Genomic DNA, 21971 nt, shown 5'->3' with positions numbered 1-21971 from the left:
GTACTATCCTTTCTAACATATCAACAAAACAAAATGCTCTGTCACCCTACAGAATAATCCGTTCAAAAACAAAAAAGGAGCTTAAGTTTTAATTGTAAGTTAACTTAACGAAGATGAAATATTTGAGTCTAAAGATAGTAGTTTGTTCTCTGCTGAAATTTTTTGTTAGTGATTCACGAACAAATCCTGGGATGTTCAAGGCAGGTATCAGAGACTCTTCCAGCAAAATATTCATGGTATAGAAGAATTCACATCATGCAAAATAACTGCAGAAGTCAGAGAAAAATAGATGTGCTCCTAGAATAAATAACTCCAAATAACATTCATTTTTCATCTCATTTGGTGGCAGGAAGCCATGAGAACAAAGCAAGCAGCGAAGTATCTTCACTGGCATATATACTTTTTTTCCCCCTGGAAAAGGACCATTCTCTAGAGCACAGATTGTATGAAACTGCTAATACAACATCCTTCAAAGCCTGCTGAAAAGAACAAGTAATCACTGCAGATGGCCTTGGGAGCAAATCTACAGAAATTAGAGTGAAGAATGACACCAAGTTCTTTTCAGTGCAGCAAAAGATAAACATGATTTAATCTATGAATATTTCAGAATGCCCAGGCCAGCAATTACACCCAAGGATCAGCCCCAAGCTTGTTTAATACAATTTGCTGTAAAATGATCAAATAGTCTGCAGAAAAGTTCAAAGCAAAAAAAGATTTTTCTTCCCTATTTCTCCCCCAAAAACCCTAAAATAAAATCCTTTTTCACTAGATTCAGAAGTTTGTAACTTTTATATACGTGCGTATGTTCTCAACTAAAGCAAGAATAGAAACACCAATGAGAGAAAGTATACACTGCATAAGAAAAATTAGCATATATATATAAAGTCCTTTCAAAAATCAGTGCAACGCCTTCATTAGAATGATATGATCACCAATTTCTCTGACTTTTTTTAAATTAAGACTCTTCCTTTGTTTTATAGATGAAAATATGTATCTTGCAAATATCATTCAAAACAAGGAGTAGGATGAAATTTGGTTTTGACTAAGAAAATGCCTCAAACTGAGAAGCTGAGCTGGCCCTGAGTTTATTTTATGTAAGATATGTTCAAATAGTAGTACTGGATCAAGCCAAAAACCCTTTTAGCCCAGTATGTCATCTGCAGCAGCTGATGCCTAAATAAAATACAAAGAGGGTGAAAGCATAAGATGAGGTTTCTTTCTACACCCAAGGACCCAGAACTCAATTATTTCCTAAATAGAGATGCTAATTCTAACGGTATTCAATAGTCCACATGGGACGGTCAATCCGTCAAACTGAACAAAATGATTTTGAATTTACACCATTTCTTAACGCTTACAGCTTCTTGTGATGGACAGTTTCGCAGCTTCCCTCGTTATGTAAAAACTGCTGCCTTTTGTTCACCTTTGGATGAAACTCTTGCTAGTTTCATCAGATGTTCTCCCCTCTGACCCTGCAGTTGAAAAAGGACACTGAAGAGCTGTCCCCCATTTACCATCTTCACTTCACTCAGGGTTACGATCTGTACCCTATACCATTTTAACTTCTTTCAAAAAAACCAAAAAAACCCTCAATAACATGTTTCTGATGACTTAGGCCATCAAAAACCCAAACATACAAATTGAACCTTATGATAATCCTGTGTATACACATTTACATTTACCTGTCTAACATTTTTGTGCTGGCTCGTTCTAATTTTTCCAAAATCTGAGGAAGTTGTGTATCATCATCACAGGATCCTCCCCAACCAAGGACACGAGCAAGGTCATTCCCTGTACCAAGGGGTAACACTCCTAACTGACACTGAAAAACAGTATAAGAGCAAATCTGTTATCGAAAATCAGAAAGAAAGTATACAAACTATTATGAATGATTACTATTTAAAGCAACAAATGTTGATCTTATAGCAGAAGCTTTTTAAAGCTTGAAGATCAAATTGTGTAGACAGAGTATAATTTGTTTACTTGAGTGAAAATTTTTGTTTAACAGTAACTATTGAGTTTGGCCCTACCCTTATCACCACATATACGACAAGGAACCAAGTCAAGGACAGCAAGTATACACACTTGCCTGTTTGTGCAAGCTGAGTTTATCAATTTCGGACAACACCCAACCAACGCTTCCATCTCCACCACATACAAGAATCCGGAAGTTGTCAAACTTCTGAAATAACCGTAAACTGGAGAGAAAATGCAACCAGTTAGAGCCTCTATTTTTAGCAAATACTACATGAAAATATGGTGCAAAATATCTTTCATGATGGTTCTTCTACTGCTCTGAGGTATGTGGATACATCTTATTAAGAAAATAAATCTATCTGCATTCCATCTACTGCTGCACATTCTACTTATACTGACATTTCTGATAAATAACATGCAGAGGTTTTTTTCCTTGATATATCACATATTGTTTTCAGGATTTTATTATTATTATTTTAAAAAAGATACTTTTCTAAGCTATGAAATCTTAACTGCTCTATGCTTCCTACAGAAGTCAGAAGCATAAGGCACCAGCACGGTCACTAGGGATTTTTCCACAAGAAAAGTTAAGACGTGACAACAGGATGTGCTGCACAGCCTGGAGGGGCAAGTTAGCCTTTTGCAACTTGTGAAATGCAAGGACAGTTGGAGGCAATCATTACATACAAGGTGATCACAACAATATAAAACAGATAATGCTCTATTTCATACGAGATCATTAAGGAGTATCCTGCTCTCACTTCCTACAGCTCTTCCTTCTGTTCTCTAAGTACTAAGAGCTACAGAACATAATACTCTACAGCATTAGAGAAAGCAGGATGAGAGACACAGAACAAGCAGAGAGGTGAGACAAAGACGAAAGAGAAACGAAATGGGAAGAAAGAGGCAAGAGATTTAAAAAAAACCACCACAACAGGAATATAAACATAAAAAAATTTGGACAACGTTAATTCTTAAAATTATAAAAATAGATATATTTAATGCATGTTATTTTCCAGAATATGCATCATCTCAAAACTATTTCTAAAAGCAGCATAAGACCACAAATTTTTGAAGTATTTCTATTTTTCTAAAGAAAATAATGTCACTTGCATATGATAGGCAGATACATATTCAGAACAACAGAGGCAGGCATAGAAGGAAAAAAAAATGTTGATTCCAGATCAATTTCTACTACTCTGAAAAAAGGGAGAAAATCCCCTAGCAATACACTCCCCCAAAGAATGTGTCTCTACTTTTAAAATCTACTAGAAGAAAGAAGACATCAGCACTAGCTGATAGAAAAACTGCTAAGGACCTCTCTTTGGAAAACACTGGGGAAAAATAGATAAAAGCAACCAAGCTGATCTACGGTTACTGTGCAAAGCCGAAGTGAATCTCCTAAACCACACTGCTGTTACTGACACCTATACAAAGCAAGAGAGCTTGCAAGCAGAAAGACACATTTCTCAGACCATCTTCTCTCAAAAATCCTCTCTCCTGTAAGAGGATCCTTCCTTACTTATACTTTGTCTTTAGAATTACACGTACAAAATGTTAGCTAAAAGAGACCTAGATTAAAGAAAGATTTAAATCAGGGTTAAGTTGTACCTTTCTTTTCATTATAAATAGTTAATATAGCATTTCTATAAAGCAGTACTAATTGTAAAAATCAACAGCTGTGTTTCATTATATCCACTGTTTGAACTTAATTGTTCTGCATTTGTGTTATCTATATTTTTATCATGCAATTATAATTCTGCATCTTTAAGAATACAGAAATTAGTGTTTCCATTTGCTGTAACTGATATTAATAGGCCATTTAATCACAAGGCTACAGCTGAGCAGAACAAGATTAATAGAACCTGAACAGAAAAACGCGAATAAATTTAATCTTTATGAACCCACAAGGATGCTTGTGTAGGGGCCACTGCTATGTAGATTTCACCCCCCCTCTCTCTCTCTGCCCCGAACAAGCAACCCCAGGAATTTGTCTGCTTGTTTTAATCATGGATTTGCTCCAAATTCTGTGGGATGCTCATCATCACAACCATTTGCATATGTTACCTAAAAGAGATTTTGAAGGTAGGTCTCCAGTAACGGAAGTTTTAGTGCACTACTCAATCACCAGCTGTAAAATCCTCAACTGACACTTGTGTTTGGAATTCAAAAAGTTACAGAGTATATTTAGAAAAGTAAGTTTTTCTTTAGTTAGTCATTCATGATGAAGTTACAAGAAAGTCTCAGGACTTTCGTATCTGAGATGTAAAAACACATCCAGACAACTGTGCGTAAAGGCCCTGCTTAAGGAAGGCATTTAAACATGTTCAACCGTTTTGAACCTTAGCAATTAGTATAACTCAAAGCTAGTCAAAAAGACACAAAAAAATGGACTGCTGAGCTTTTTGTTTTGGTTTTGAATTTTCAAGTGAATTTTTCTAAAAAAAAAATGTATTACAATCACTTCACCCGTTAGAATTCATATTAAAATTCCATTAACTATGACAGATTTTAAGTAGGAAGTCACATGCTAAATATCGGTGATGGAATTACAATAATAAGGGGACAACACAATACTATAGTATGCACTAAATTCCCTTGCAAAAGGATTGCTCAAGATTTCCAAGGTCATTACCCTAAGTGAGGTCCTCCATTCATTAAATCGAACACCTGAGCTGGATTTAACGACTGTTTGAATCGACGAAGAAACTTTACTCCCTGATTGTCTCCACTCTTTGAGTTAACAAAAACTAAAAGAGGACTGGCACAGGATGGCGGGCATGTGGCTTTCCAGAAACCTGTGAACATAGTTAGAAAGAATGAAATAAATAAGGCTTTCTAATATGAACAACACAAAAAGAAATCATGAGAAAGAGGAGGAAAGGAATGAAGGACAAAAGGAGTACATCTTATCATGCATAATGCAAATACTAAACTGAGTATTAGCCCTACCAAGGAAAACACCATTGCTCAATATTTACCAGTTCATTTTTTTTCTCCAATATTTGCAGTGCCTAGATTTAGTAAAATCCTGAAGACAATAGCTTTATTGTTTTTTCACAGTAAAAAAGGTAGCTTTCTAGAATACTTCTCAAATTTCTCCTTCAAAGGTTATCACATAATGATATATATATTTCAATCACGAGTGTTGGTGTTTTATCTGATTTTTTTTAACCTTACTGAGTGGGGCTGGATCATCCAAGTCTGTATGAGCTTTCTAGCAATACTCATAGACTTAAAAAGTTATTGAATTCAGCTGCTCCCAGCAGAGACTTTGCATGAGAACTTTTATTTATTCTATTCTATATATTATGAGAATGAAATTATGCTATTAACTATAATGGAGTTACTGATCAACAGACCTTCAATTGTGATACAGAGCCTAATTAAAGTCAATGCAGGTCTTTTAGCTGATTACAGCAGGCTTTCACTAAGGCCCTCAGTAAGCTGTACTAAGGGACATCGTGACTAACATGACTACTCCGTGAAAGAAGTGGTGTCTCAGCACCATTTCAAAATCACAGGTATAGGTTTTAACATTTCAGGCAATAGTAACTATGTCTTTTTTAACTGCCTCAAACAAATTAATAAAGCAACAACTTCTATTAAAATAACAAGACGACATTACAAGCCTAGGAATGCTAACAGGATTCCACATTATCATAATGCATAATTTAAAATAAGGTTTGTTTTATTTATTGAACTGCCAAGAAATATAAATGCACATATGGAACAACCTTCTTAGCATGAATAATAAATAGCAGCATGACTCTCTGCTCTGAGACATTACATAGGAATTGAATATAAAAGAGTGAATATGTACAGCATAAACAATCATTTCTAAAATGTAAAAGTCATGTTAAAGTTCTTGGTCTACATTTGCCACCAACATAAACTACAAAATCATAGCAGTCAGATTTCATGATACTCCTTATTAATTCCTTAACCTCATATACAGACTCCCACTGCTCCTACAGCTTATCTCTGTTCTGAGCTACCAGCGAGCACCTCTGAGTTTTGAACATCTGCTGTGTTTTCTATCTGTGTGTTGCAGGATTCTTATACTGCTTATATTCAGATTTAGAGAGAGTGTGGGAGTGATTCATCTTTTCAGCCTCTCTAAAGTAGCTGTTAGATCTGAGTCATTCAGATAGCTAACCTCTGCACAGAGCAAAGTTACTCAGATTTTGAGAATTCATTCTAGGCATGACCTATGTCAGGGAGGCATCAGGACACTTTATCCTGTGGTCCCTGGTCATTCAGTTGAAAAGTTTCCAACAGTCAGAAATGAAAACAGAGAAGAATTTCAAGTGGGAAAACCTTCAAGAATGTTTTTAAAAACATGGTAAGTAAATATTCCTCTATAAAGATACATGGAAAATTCTACTGTTCTCTAAACTTGAAAACCACCTGTTCAGCAGAGGCATTTTAGCCCTGTTTAGTTATACAAATCTCACTAACCACAATAAGTCCAGAGCTACCACTGATCACATCACAGTACTACGTACCATCAGAGTCTATACTGTTTAATGCTGTTGGAGGTATAATCGATACCTTACATTGGCCAAGCGGACATTTACGAGGATAGAGATCTTTACAGGCAGTGTGAACCTACAAAAGAAAAAAACAAATATTTCTTTACAATGTAATTTTGGGGTGAATGGATAACTGATATAGTATCTATATAACAAAAATGGATTAATGTATAACATTTAAGTGTAGAGAAAAGAGGAGTAGAACTGTACAAAAATATATGAGTGTTCAAGCACAAGGTGTTTCATTCTACAAAATGTTAAGTTTGGAGTACTTCATCTTCAGACACCACTATGGCAGATATGAATAATCCTTACGACCAAGTAAATCATTTAGCTCCATCCAGCAGCAACGGAGGACTGAATTCCCAGCAGCCATGCTAGAGAGAGCAGGCACACACAGTGCTCCATACATGCCCAGCCCATCTGGATGTTCTGGAGGACATACGTGCTATCACACATACCAAGCCAGAGAAACCAGCCAAAGGCAGGGTCTATGCCCCATAAACCTCGTGCTGTATAGGCCTCTTACATAGTTATTGAAAAAACAGGCTCACACAGCAACCGCTGCTGCTCACCTAAGTTCTGAATCACCTCCGGAGGTACCAATCACTTTCCAGTGCCTGGACACAGTGCCTCAGACACCTACATGCCTAATGTCACAGTGAAGTGTATAGAGTTAACTTTCAATTACTAAAACCTACATAAAATGCCTTGAAATACTTAAAAAATCTGCCAATTTCCCACTTCTACAGCCTAGCATAAGAAAGAAATCAAGTGAGCAACAAAGAGAAAATTTTATTTTAAGGGAAACAGCAATAAACTGTTAGAGAATTTCAATCAGCAATATAGAATATACTGAAGAAGAGCACTTCAAGAGTCCAGCAGCAGTATTTTTTAAAGATGAATGCAAATCATTCATAATAAAAAAGACAAGTTGATAACACATCGTCAGATCTGCAGAACAGGCTTCTGAACCTTAAGTTATCTTGAAACATTAATTCCTCAAAACTCTTTGTTCAGAAAAAGGCTCCAGTCTAGACCGAGTAAGTACTACAGACCTGACAGCCTACAAAAGTCAATACACAAAAGACAATAATGTATCCAACAAAGTTTTGAACTCAGACCTCCGTCTCTCCCACGGAGTTAGGAGACAGGCAGGCAGACAAAACACATTGGATGTCAAGGTCATTAAATAAAAGCTGCATCTGTGAAGATATTAAAAATGAACTGAAGCCAGTAGGGCAGTCTTAAGAACTTATGAATGTTAGAGAAGATGTGAATTTGTGCAAGGTGTTTCTCCTACTTCAGTCCAAAAACACAGTTCTGAAATGACAAAGTAAAAATAATGATGAACCGTAGCACTGGCAAAATCCTAGATGCTTGGATGCGGTCCATTGCACCTACCATAGCTTTACACCAAAGGCACTTCCAATCTTGCAGGCGTAAAACACTACCACAGGTCTTGTCGCAGACTGCGCATTTGGCACTGACAGGCAAATTACCCTCTAACCACTGGTGAGGCATAGCTATCTGTGAAAAAGGAGTTATAAAGTTAAACATTCTAAAATAGAAATTGAAGGCTCTTGTCTCGCAGCTGCAGGTGGATTCAAACTACTTCCTGTAGCTCTTTTATCTTAACTTCTTGCCCCAATAAGGCAGACCAGGATAAGTGACACTGATTCTCACAAGGCAACTGCTATGAATGTGGTCTGTGGGGCTATTTCATCTGCTAGGCAGAAATATGACCCCTGAAGAAATAATAAACATCTTATTCAACTGTTCTTGATGCAATGGTAGTAACTAACCAAATAAAAAGGTCACTTAAATCTAGAGTCTCCATAACACACACACATCTCACAAGTACCTGTTCACTTAATGCTGCATATGTGTCACAACTTCATTAAAAATATTATATTTCAGAAGAACAGGCAAGACAGCAGAATACCTCAGGGGCTTTAGTCACCTCACAGTCACCACAAATGTCAAGTCACAGCTCTACAAAGCAGTTTCTAAACTCAGTGCAAAGCTTAACACTTTCAGTCCCTGTAATACGATGCGCAACTCTATGCAGAGATGAAATTACATTGATATTTATGCAATTTAGGACTAACCTCCTAAGGAAAATGTTTCGTGCCAGTGGCATGTGCATGATGTGTTTGTAAAAATAACCCATCTATCAGAACAAATCTCTGAAAAGCTTTTGTTGTTTCTTCTTCTAATTTCAAAAGTCTTGCTTTCATCAGTAAAAAACCTCTATGTCAGTGAATTCCAAACAGGCCTCCTGGGGAGTAACCATCAGTAGAAAGGACACAAAATAGATTGCCGAAATAGTGTTAACAACAGTATAAAATACCACCTTTGCTCAGGAGCAGTAGGAACTTCTCTGAGCAATTCTCCAGCCTCTGAGTTTCTCTGCATGTGATCTTTAAAATCTTGCAACTACAGCTACATTCCTGTGCCCACAGATACTGAACTTGTCTTGTAAGAGAGGAATATAACTTTTGTTCTAAATATCATGTTAAGCTTTGAAAAGTGTTTGAGAATACAGCTACCTACCATTAATTTTAATAGGTCAAACGACAGTATTTCTATAATTAGTCATTTTTTTCCCGTAAGGAAGAAATAGCTGTTGGAAAGTACTGTAAATATGAATAATACTTACACCATCTTCATCTTCAATGATATCTTTTCCAATTGAGGCTAATGTAGTCCACTTGCAGTTATTTGTTGCTCTGACAGCACATCTTTTATGTGCTTTAAACTTACACACTGTAAGGCATACATAAATGTAATTATGTTATTTATTTCTATGACACGGATCTTAAAATATATATATACATATCAAATATAGCTATTTGAAGAAACAGCCAAATACACGTTCATTTTGTCTTGCACACATGACACAAACCAATGAAAATAAAACTCTGAGTTTGTAATCATTCCAGTTTTAACTTCCTAAACTGGGTTTAGGGATAACAGAAACTCTATGAAGGCTTAATAGTCTTTCATCTATCCTCTGAAATAGTTCAACTGTCACAAACATTCAAGACTGGAGTACCTCTGTCACCTTACAGCAGACCTAAGAATAGCAGCCTAAGTGGCTCTGATAGAGAAATGATTAGAAAATTCAGCAGTTGAGGAAAACCCGTTTTGTTTGCTTAGCTGTGAACCACAATACAGTGGTCCTCAAATTCACATTTGCCCCTATTTTCCAGGTGCAATGCAAGGTACTAATATACCTTTACCTATGCTTTCGCCCTTTCTCTTCCTCCTGTGGCACAACTGAGATACCCAGTTGGATTTTACAGGAGGTCGTGGGAGGGTGTCTCTGAGAAGAACTGTGCTTCGGGAGCTCTGCTTCTTTCTTAGGCTAAGGAACCCCTTTTGGGGGCACCGCTGTGTCTGTTTTCCTAGAAGCCACGAAAATGAAGGATTAGGTGGCGATATATTTATTCAGGAGACTGGTGGTTACGATATTTTCCAAGAGTTTACATGAAGTGAGGAAGAGCCTGACTTCTAACTGGACTATATATACAGAAATACAGTAATTGTAGTATTTAGTACAGACATCTAGCACCGGCAGACACTCTGACAATCTAATAACTGTATTTTGTTCAACTTAATTAGTATGACTAGGTAATTATACTGTACTATACCAGAAAGACTGATGCATACAACTGTGAGTATTTACATTACTGGAAGTATATGAGGTCATTTTCTTTACAGTGCGTTATATAAATTATTTTGGCATAGAGCATTAAAGGTTTATGAGAACTAGCCAGCAGACTAAAAGTAGTCGTCTTTTTTCAAACAAATATTTGACAGGAAGCAATCAGAAGCCTTGGCCCATCACTGGTCCACTGTTAAAACAGTAAGCCACGGTACAAAAGGTCTTGTGAATCATAAATTTCTCATTTTAATTCCACTGATCCATTGCCAGATCAATTTAAAAAAAAAGCGAATGGAGACTAAGCAAGCAACATCTGAGTTTGAAAGCAATCAGTTGTCCCTGCTCCGGGAAATGCGTGAAAGTATATCCTTAGCTCAAAGAGAAGAAAACAGAAAAAGGGAGGTTGTTGCTTTACAGAAACTCCCCTGGTCATTTTAAAGCCACCTTCACAGACCCCAAGTGTGCAAATATACCATATTCCTCAGCTAACAGGATAGACTCACATTTTCCAAATAGCTCAGCATCGTATTTTTGCGTGTCTGCCAATCTAAACTGGTTCTAAAGGAACTCAGCTCCCACCGCAGCACACAAGCGAGGGCTGCCTCTCCAAACGCCTTGGGCCTCGAGCAGTTTTGCCACTTGAAGGTTTTGGAGAAGGGACGCCACACAGTTCAGCCTCATACCCAGAAATGACGCGTTCGCCTTGGCTGCGCAGGTTAAGCTGTCACAAATCAACAGTGAGGGATGGTAGAAAATTCCAAAGGACTAAGAGACTGGATAATATACAGGCACAGGAAAGAAAGGGAATTTTCAAATCCTATGGGCTACCACTGAATTAGACCTCAGGGTTTTGGATTCAACCTCTGCCGTCCCAGTAAGGCCAGACTACAATTCACAAGTTCAAACCAAGGATCTATCGAGTATCAGCACTGCACAGTACTGATAGTATCCTGACAAGCAACAGCTAATATTTGTTTTATCGGCACAGTATAACCTACCCGATCTTAGTTCAGACTTCCTGTAGGTGCCCTCCTGCAAGCCCACTATTATCAAGCAATAGTTCATGTTATTTCAAGCATTAAACATTGTCAGAAAGGAGGATGGCAGGATGAGACTTTAAAGCTTTCACAATGAGCTCACTCAAAGTCACAAAATACGTAGCAGTGTGGATGACAATGGTATAAAAAAGGGAAATTTTAACCAACTCCGAAACACAGTTTCTATTGTCCTCCAACTTCTTTTATCTCAAATGATATTACACTCCATTTTTCCATCAGTCTGATATCAAAAATCTTTTAGAAACATGCAGACATATTGCTAAATACCAATTGCCACTACTTTGCCAAAAAAAGTTAAGAGATGACCAAAAAAAAAAAAGCCAATATCTAACACTAGGGTATTCATAGAGCAATTTTTAAAAAAGTTTAATTTTCTGTGTAAATAGTTCTAAGTGGCATAGAAAACAAATCTCTCTCAAAGTCAATCAGGCAAACCATTTAATTAGCAAACAGTTGTCACAGTTGCACCAACATCTGCTGTCTGACAAGGTGATTAAATCTGCAGCCATTATTATCTATAATGAAGTAATGCCAACATTACTGAACATAATAATGAACATTATCATAGGCTCTCTTTTGCTGAAACCATACATCTTTGTTATAAAACCCTCTTGCCTCAAAGGCTATTTATTCTATTCACTCATCAATTAACTCAGCTGCACTGGGAAGAAATATTGAGTGTCCTGCCAAACCTACCACTCTACCAGCAATTTTCTGATGAGCTTTCTGCATTCTTCAAAGGATAGCTGCTGGCTCAGACTGTTCTTTTCCAGCCTCAAATGCCAAAGACGAAGTTTTGAAACTAGTCTGAAGATCCCTGAGGCTGTATCTACAGTTTAAGGTGTCGAGATGGAAGGATTTATCTTGGGGCATTCCATGAAACCTGCTTTTTTGTTTCCAAGAATACTCTCACAGGCAGGACTCACAAGCCACAGGGTAAACAGGGTGACAGACTGACATGAAAACAGCAGTCTAGCTTCACTCCGATTTGAAGCCTATGCTAGTGATGCTATAAAAGATAAAATTTCATAGTTTCTCATCAATTTTTACTATTTTCTTGAAAATAAATAACTTTGTAAGTTAATTTAATACAACACACAGTATGTTAAAAGAACATTTACTTTACAAAGTCAAGTACTACTAAGTCGAGTTCCTCGTGCAACCCTAATATAGCTTCCTTATGAAGGTGTGAAGTCTTCAGCTACTTAATCACACGCTTTTTTTAACAGGACCCTGCCCCACCACACAGGACAGATGGTTCTTGATAAGTACACAGCTGTGCAGTACTGCGATACATCCTGATTTTCAACAGGTATTTATCTTACTTACCATAAGCTAATCAAATACTGCTTTTAAGACACAATTATTATTTTCCTCATGGGTTTTTTCTTATTGTGCTCACCACTACAAGTTTTGAGTGCTTAAAAAGTGCATGTTAATTTTCAGCGCATTACCCAGATAAAGGTTTGCTTTTACTGTCATTTACAGAAGGGGTAACTGAAATAGAGAGAGATTAAAAACAAAGTTTTCCACCAGTTGTGCAGGTTAAAAAGACAACGGCAGCCTGATTTTTCAGTATGAAGCATCTCCAAAGAATCAGCATCTTGAAAAATACAGCTTTATTTTTCTGTTATTGTTGTTTTTTTGCAGTTACTGAATACTCAGCATCTTCGTGATACAGACCCCAGGTTATCAATCTAAGTGCCCAGAAAATAAAAAATATACAACTAATAATTGCATGAAAATCCAGTTTAAGTTATTTGCCCAGGATAACACAGGGCTACAACATGGTAAAAAGTCTCCACACACAGTTTTCTGTAATAGCCTTTTAATCCCTTAACTATGAACCATTCTCTTTCTTCCCAGCTGCTTCACTCACTATTCACTTTCTAGCCTTTGCAGAAAATGTGGCAGAAGTCCTGGAAACAGTGACTACCCAGCAATTGCTTATGAAATGTTCCATGCAGTGAGTAAGATGAGGTGGGTTCTCTGTGGGGGGGGAAGCAATTGTAATGGGAAAAGATCAGGTGCACAATGGACAAAGATCCATTTGTAAAAGCAATTTATTCCTGGTATTTTCTTATTGCCTGACTCCATGCTCTTAAAAGTGCTCTTTTAACATTGTTTTGTGTGTGTAATATCTCATCTACATTGCATTACTCAGCTTATGAGGTATTTCTGATGTTTAACTATCAAGATTCAGCCATGATAATGAAAACATTACCTGGAGAAATACTTTGTGAATAATCATAAAGGTAATGTTCCACTGGCAATGACTTTGACAGAAATGCTTTATTAATGATCTGTAGATTTTTAGGTTTCTTTGTCTAAACATCCCACACATCCCTGTGATAATCTGATAACCTCTCACTCCTGAGTGCACAGCAAACTAAACTCTGAATAAGAGACACATTTGAGGAGAATAAGGAACAAAAGCCTCACTCGATTCAAATGGTTTGGAAGGATTTCCAAAGGAAGGCAGAAAATATAATTTCTCTGTCCTAGGAAAGACTATAGATGAATGCAGGGGAGATCAGTCCTTTAGAACTAGTTTATTAGCACAACATACTTATTTGGACAGCACTTGAAAAGTATAGTGTATTTTAAGAAGACACAAAGGGAAGAACTAGTGGGAGCAGTAGCATTGCATCTCAAAGGAACGTACAATTAAATTTTTAAAAAGTCAAATAATTCTTTGTACTGTTCAAAGAAATAAGTCTGGTTTGATAGGAATTTACTTCTCTTGTTTGATCACCGTGCTGCTTCTTTGATGTCTAATAAGGTACAAGTTCACACTACATTCTTTGCCCTAATGATGGCAATAACATGCTCTTTTCCTACACTGGCTTCTACAAAACTTAAGGAGTATTTTCAGGGTGGCCTGCACTTAATTTGTTCAGTATTTGCTGCAAGTTATTGGGAGGGAAGGGTCCTGAAAAAAGGAGGCAGGCCCACAACCCACTTTATCTCCAAAGGAAATGAGGCTTGTGTGATCAGGCTGTAAAACAGTTGGGCAGAGCTGCCGGATAGCAGCAGGTCAAAGAGAACGAAATATTAAAGAACTGACCTTCTAAAGCATTGTGAGCTGCAAAATATCAGCAGTGGGATTTATTTTTACCTACAGATAACAGTCAAGAATCAGACCACAAAGAGTACAAAGAACCTAAGCTACTTTCAGGAGAACTTGGCATGCCAGTAATCGGATGGCCTTAAAGGAGGAAGAGTTCCAGTATCTACTAAGAAGCATCATCTCACCAATGCATGAAATAGAGCAGCCTGGGTTCAACAACCATACAAATAATTGAATTTAATCTAGATATAAATGGATTCCCAGCGTAAAGCAGTACTCGAGGCTTCAGATGTCAGGCATGAATATTTAAACAGGTTTTTTAAAGATGTAATGAGAAAAAGTAGAACAGAAGATGTCTGGGGAATCGTAAGACTCCATACCTACTGTATCATCTCTTCAAAATCTCTATATTGCTAACATAGTATAAGTCAAGGAACAGATAGTGAAAATGTATTAGAAGTGCATGAGAGAAGCAACTAGACATGAATTCAATCACACAAGAATTTCAGAGTAATAAGTAATATCAAACCAAAACACACTTGTTATATGAAGAAATTAAAGAGGTTTAACAAGGGTTTTCACAGGCATACAGAATCAAAGTAGAAAGTATGAGTACCTCAGTTAAAGAATCAACCTTCAACTGAATCACATATATATATATATATATATGTATGTGTGTATATATATATATATATATATACACACACACACACATACACAATAATTTATCTTCTTTCACTTTTTAGCTAGTAGTGTATATGTTCTTTAATTTTTTATTAACAGATATATCAGAACATGCACACCTTAACCAACCCAGGTCTTGTATGTTTATGAGACAGCAGAATAGAGGAAGAAAACCCAATCTACCATTAAGAGTCATTTGTAAAAAATTGCTGAAAGATCAATTAACATCACAAATCTGGATAAATGTATTATTAATTTTTAATATGTAATGCAGAAAGGTTACAAAGTACAAAACTGGAAATACAGGAATTTCCTTAATGTAAAGTTAATGCCAACTCCTTAGAAATTTAAATCACACTTAGAAGCAAAACAAGATATTGAAAAATCAAAAAACAACGAGCTAAGTTCATTAACACAGATAATCTTACAGGAACAACTCTTGCTAAATAACCTTTTAAATAGCTACAATATTACCTTATGAAGTTAAATACAGTATGAAAGGAAAGAAGCTCAGGCAATATAACTGTATTTTAGTTAAGCACTTGTTACTACATTTGCCAATATCAGACATTGAAAATATCCTAATTGCCTTAAAATAGTCTGAGTGACTTACAGACAGTAGAAAACATACTAGAGAAGCTGGAAGTAATCGTGTTACATCTAATTTGTATGAAACAGGTTCATTCCATTTCTTGGCAACTGCACCATTCGCTGCCTGAAAAGCATGGACAATTTTGGACAATAGGATAATGTTTCCTTTAGTACAGTTTCCCTTGTATACTATATTATGAATATACCTTAAGTAATATAACAGCATCAGCAACATAAATGCATTTGCAGTCTGGTAATACACATCCAAAAATCAAGTTTTGAAGGGTCTAAGGAACAGTAACTCTCTTCTGGAGTTAACTATTTTGTAATTAAATACTTAATAATTATTAATACGTAATTATAAAAGCACCACTCAAACTTGCCTCTGAATTTCATAGATACCACAAGGCCATAAAAATGCTTAATTTTCTGCTGGATTCTAATATAAGCAGACATTACTGTTTTTTCACAGAACTTACAGCAGAAAATAAGTACTTTAAAATTGAGTGTTTTGGAGTTCTCATAGACTTTTTGCTTGCAAAAGATTTTTTCTCTGAATAAAGACTCAGCGTTAAGCTTATCCACATTTACTTTTTATTTCTGTTGGCTGTTATTTATTTAACTGTCCAAATGCAAAGGCATCTACATCTCTATCTCTGTATAGCATTTTAAAAGCTATACATCTGCCCTCACAGCCTGTACTGCAGGATGAGCAAGAGAACAGCAGAGCAAACAGCAAATGGAGGGGGAAAGGTCACAGCATTATAACATTAGTAATTGTTTCAGATTTGGAGCAGAAACAATTATATTTTTTTTCTGGGACATGCTGATTCTGCAAATCAGTAAGACTATTATTGTGTTTCACATCTGCATTTTTAAGCACAAATCAAAGACATTTGATCTTTTCTTGCAAACCTTCGCTCCGGGCAAGTGCCTTCCAAAGTGGTAGTCGCAGCAGGAGGGAAAATTTTACTGAAATGAGTGAGGAAAAGGCATCCAGAGCACAAGGAGTGTGAGCCATGTCATTAGCAGTCACTCTACCAAATAGATTTCTCCTTTCGTTTTTCTTCCTTACTCATTATTTGCAAAATTATTACCTGTCCTAAACGTTCAGTAATCTGTCAACTTGCAATGCATTATAAACCGAGGAGGGAAAAGCATGAATTTTACCTTCGCAAGACAGGCCGTGAGAGGTGACTCCAGAGAGGCTCTCCCTACACACGTTACAGAAGGTAGGTCGGGCATGGGAGCAGGCGTACCAGTTATGCATCCCTGAGAAATGTTCCACATTAAACTGTGCGGTCTAGTAAAGGAGAAGTTAAGACAAATTTGCAAGTACAGAACACAGCTACAGTGACTGAAATTACCAAGGGTTTCCATATTACTGGGGACAGTGCAATGCTCAGGAAAATCAAGTTCAAAGGGAGCTTCAGCTTGCTCCTCTCCAAACTTCTGAACAAAATTATCATAATAAACTGTCACTTGGTAGTAAAGTTCTTACGGCGAAGCTAGGTTTTGACTTTAAATACACAATTCCTGCTAAGGAGGATTAAACTACTCCAGTCCTGTGTCCTGTAGCTTGGTCTTTTGAGCAGGTTGCACTAACAGGGATATTAACTTACCTCATAGTGTTCTCTAGACTGTACAGACTTCAGAGAGCTTATCCAATCCTCCATTTCTTTTCTGTTCTCAGCACACAATATTAGCCTCCTGAACGGAGTGATTATCTGAAAAAGATTTGCATTGTGATGATTCTACACAGTGGAAATCATTATAGAATAGAATATCTGATAAAATTTTTCCTCTGGGATGATGTAAATGAAAGACACACCCAGATCTCAGGATATTTAATGCTTTAAAATTATTATTTTCTTTAATAGACTACCAAGAGGAGTTTACTTTTCCTTCTTCAGTTCCTAAGGCTGTATCAGGCTTTGATACAGGTTTTTACAATGTATGTTGTTCCTGACTCCTTTTCAGCTCCTCGTCTCTGCAATGAGATCTGAACACTCAAATAGAAAGCTCTGAAATTGCTAAAACAACCTGTTGAGAAATTATTAATTGAGGAAGACTTCAATCGTATTCCATAACAACATTATAGCAGCTGCAAAGTCCATTCAAATTGCTGGAAACAAAACCAAACCATATTGATAAACAAAAGCCTGGAAAGTCAAAAAGAAAAGAAAAGCTTTCATCATATTTCTCTATCTTTTATATTGATATGTAGTCTACATAATTTTAAACATATATAATAATGAAACATAAATTTTATAAAATATAACATTCTATACGAACATTAATACAGGAACAAATACAAAAGATTTAAAGGACATAGAGAACAAAAGCAAATAACTGAAATCATACCCTACAGTCCTTCTAGAACTGTTGAATGAATTCCTGGAACAAGTTAATGCCGCGGAAGCCCTAAGTGGTCTGAATTTAGACTTCAGAAATCTGAAAATGAAGATACTGATCTTGGAGGGTCAGAGTATAAGTTGTTTTCCCCCTTTCCCTCACCAGTAGAGAAATAATTAAAATAACAAGAAGGCACCAGAAACTATCTGCTAACTCCCACTGAAATTATTTTGAGCACTGCACTAAAATGGATGAAGCATTTACTTCCATAGCAAGGAATTTAAAACAAAGTAAGTATATAAAATAAAAGTTGTTTGTTTTGTTGGATGAAGTCTAAAAAAAATCAAGTTAAATCCTCTGTAAGTCTTGTACCTAAATACATTGCATATTATGTACCACACACAATTGCAAATTATTTATACAAAAAAGACTAGACCACCAAAAAATGTCTGCTTTGAGTATTGTATTAAATGCTACAGGCTAGATATTGTAACATTTGTACAATATTAGCAATCACTCATCTACACCTGCATTTACTTACCCAGTCTCTGCTGGAAATAGTCTCTGGTCTTGATTTGTCCTATCTACTTCTTCATTAAACTGACTGAGCTGCACTTTAACATATCTCAGAGGCAACGTAACTGAAATGCAGCAGGCTGCAAGTCACATGGAAGAGAAGCAAAAGCTTTTTTTTCTTTTCTTTTTTTTTCTTTTTTTCTTTTTCTTTTTTCTTTTTCTTTTTTTTTTTTTTTTTTTTTTTTTGAGATGTAGGCACTTCGCATGGAATGGAATGGTTTCTCTCTCTTTTCTATTTCCTTCAATCTTGCATAAGCTTTTTAATAAGGTTTATTAGTAGCTATCCACGACTCTTTCTAAAGAACAGTTAATGCAAAGAGCAATACTTCTCTCATTAGTTTGGAGCCAAACAGACGCTTCATTACTTCAAAATGTTTTTCTAAGCCAGGTCATCAAACGAAGCCCAGAAAAGCCATTAAATCATAATATAGCCCTGGCTCCAATAATAATCACCATTCTCCAGGAATTTCCAGGTTTTATTCAACTCAGAAATCTTATTTGTGCAAATACACTCAGCCCAACTATTTCCTATTATATAGCATGACATCATACTAAAGAGTAAGTTAGAAGTCCACCAAAAATTTTACAATTCATGTCAGTCCTTCCTGCACATTCACTACTGATTCTAAGCAGCAGCCAGATGTTGCGAAATGCCCTTAAGCAACAACAGCTGCATTTGTTGCTGAAGATTTGAAAATATTGGTCTTTCCAAGTAATATTTATTTGAATTACTCATGTCTTTAATATTTCCGATCACAGAAATCCCCCGCATGCCCCCTTTCACTCTCCCTCATCTCCTAATCAAGACCTTGGTTCAGCTGCTCAAACGTAGTTTTCCAGTGCCTACTGTGATGTCCTTTGGTACCCAAAGCATCAGTCCAGGGCTGGCAGATACAACAGAGGACCAGACCAGCTGGAGCAGCAGCTATAACGCAGACGGGACACCAAAGGACATCTCAAAAGGTACCACTCATCCACGTGTTACTCACCAAATCATGCCACCAAATGTTGCTACTGAACATACCACTACTTATAAACATACCAGAAGTTCTTATATCCTAAGATTTTATTAAACAGTTGTTCAGAAAATTTTCAAAAATCTAAAAGTTATTAAGTTACACATGAATGATCACATAAATGGAGGACAAATTATTATTAGCACTATAAAAATAAAGTGGAAAGTCAAAAGATTCATACATATTTGTATAGAGAGCACACAAAATGATGATTGATCTACATATTCTCCTTGATTTGGTTATTTCTAAACAACAAACTTCAGAAAAGATACAAAATGCATTATATGCAAAAAATATTGACAATGCTTGGATTTTTTTCTTCCAAAAAAAAAGAGAGAAGCTGAACTGTTCATTTAAGTTCCCATTCATTTTAACGTCTAAAAAAATTAAAGAGAAGATATATTCTATTTGTTAGGCATTTCACTTAACATAAGAACTCAGTGAGTGAATGGAATGATTAGCAATGACAGGGAATGATTATAAGCTTCACTCTAACTCAGCATAGCTGTTCTTGCTTATCCCAAACTTGGAATGATTTCATGCACCTGCCATTTGCATTTGCACAGAAGGTGTGTTTCTTATGGAGGCTCAAAGAAAGTTATAAAAAACTAACTTAAGTGGTATTTCTTAAAGACAGTTAAACTCATATGCAGACATAATAGTAAAATAGCTTTAACTGCTCTTAAAGCTAGTTCTAGCCATGCAAATTTGGATTTTACTAGTAATGTCATCTCATTGCACGCAGCCATATTCAAAATCCTGTTTGCAGTATCTTATCTTCTACTGTCTTATTCCACATTACTTTTCTTCTTGATTATTTATGCATCACTCAATACATTAAGCTCTCAATAGACACAAAGAAATTGTTTAATTCAGTGACAAAAGTAGCGTCAGAAGAAACTCTAGAAGAGCAGTTAAAGAAGTAACTTGAGAACAAGAAAACTCCCCACTCTTAAATCTCAGAGAAATTCAAGTGCTAATGGTTCACACACTGACAAAGCAGTAGACAAATCGAGAAGGATGAACGCAGGTGAAGGCCTTAAAAATGAATAAATCAAGCAAATTTAATTTAGGAGATTAAGTTAATTTGAGAATTTGCACTCTTGTCAAGCAGCCAGGAAGAAGTTACTGCTGATTTTGGAGAAGAGAGTCACCAAAGCCAGATACTGCAGTATATTGAAAAATAATGAAATTGAGGTTGTGGGAACAGACAACACTTTTAATGCAGTAAGCATAGCAAAAGACTGTGCAGTATTTAAAGTTTACAGAGGAAATAGTGCAAGTGCTAAGACATCAGAGGGATTAAAGAATATCTGGATACAAAGAAAAACGGTCCGTTATTGTCATAATGTTCCTGGTTTTGTTCCTAAATGTTTCTAAACAGAAAAACAAGGGGCTTCTGAGTGGGGAATAAAGAAGAGAACAAGAGCACGTTCTTCAGTCTGCCACTATTCAGGCCTTGCCATAAATTGGGATTTTTCATACATGTTGATACTGGGATAATTCAGCATCTAAAAACATACACATACTCATACATATAAGTACATACGCTTCTATGTGTATGTTTTAAAAAAAAAGAAAGAAAAATCACTTCAGTAAAAATCACCCACTCAAGCTTTGCAATTGCAACTTTTCTTTCAAACAACACCTGCCAAGGTCCTTTCATACGAAATAAAACTGTCATTAAGTTCAATGGAAATTTGAAAGCACCTTTTGCTTTCAAAGGAGCTAACTTCAGCACAGTTCCACTTAGCCTTCAATACAATGAGTTTAGACTTAAGAACTATAAAATAAAATAAAAATCCAGGCTTTGCCCAGGAATCTCATGTTTTATTTTGTTAAAATAAAAATTCTGGTATGACAGAAACACATTAAGAAGAAGCATTCCTAAAACTTGGTGGCTTCTGTTTGGGGTTCCCTTCTGTGAGAGTCCCTCTCTTTTCTGTGCACTCTATACGATACTAGTTTAGGCAGCTGAGGTAGGCACTTACCAGCTGGTAATGTGAAATACTTTCATATTCATTCTCATAATTGCAACACAGGAATAAAGATCCTGCTATAAACATCTCCCTCACACGTTCATGAAGCAAAATACATAATCTCTTTTCCTACAGTCACTGTTCATTCTACCATAGAATCAATAAAATATAAGCCATCTATAAATTAATGTCAGGGTATTCTAAGTAAACTGATTAGTCTTTGGTAGACTATAGCACTTATCGACAAGTACTGTCTAGAATATTTATACTTCCCCGAAGAGAAAATGATAGTGTAATATTGCAAAATTAATGCTGCCCACATTGCAGTAAAATGGCAGCTCCTTTGCGGATCTTCTGGAATATGAATTTTCTCCTCCCTTTCTCACTGTAACTGTATCCAAATCAGATTCTTACTGTTTCAGTGCACCCATAAATGACCATAATACCACAAATTCACCAT

The 21971-nt window shown here is 36.2% G+C and overlaps 1 protein-coding gene across 6 annotated transcripts in view; it reads right to left on the bottom strand.

Moving 5' to 3' along the window:
• The window catches only part of DGKH (diacylglycerol kinase eta), a 156613-nt gene that overhangs the window by 37934 nt on the left and 96708 nt on the right, over positions 1-21971 (bottom strand). For 4 of the 6 annotated variants that reach the window (XM_062566971.1, XM_062566967.1, XM_062566966.1 and 1 more), the window contains 8 exons: positions 17208-17312; positions 16756-16888; positions 9175-9281; positions 7917-8042; positions 6486-6588; positions 4613-4775; positions 2090-2198; positions 1683-1822 (listed from right to left, as the gene is read on the bottom strand). In XM_062566971.1, the coding sequence (XP_062422955.1) occupies positions 1683-1822; positions 2090-2198; positions 4613-4775; positions 6486-6588; positions 7917-8042; positions 9175-9281; positions 16756-16888; positions 17208-17312 (986 nt within the window). Of the gene's footprint in view, positions 1-1682; positions 1823-2089; positions 2199-4612; positions 4776-6485; positions 6589-7916; positions 8043-9174; positions 9282-16755; positions 16889-17207; positions 17313-21971 lie in introns of those variants that run through there. The other 2 variants (XM_062566968.1, XM_062566970.1) reach the window with 2 other exon arrangements.

The sequence above is a fragment of the Rhea pennata genome, chromosome 1, assembly GCF_028389875.1.
Source record: "Rhea pennata isolate bPtePen1 chromosome 1, bPtePen1.pri, whole genome shotgun sequence".
Classification (NCBI taxonomy): domain Eukaryota; kingdom Metazoa; phylum Chordata; class Aves; order Rheiformes; family Rheidae; genus Rhea; species Rhea pennata.
Note: the sequence above shows the minus strand (reverse complement) of the source record. Positions and strands in the feature narration are given on the sequence as shown.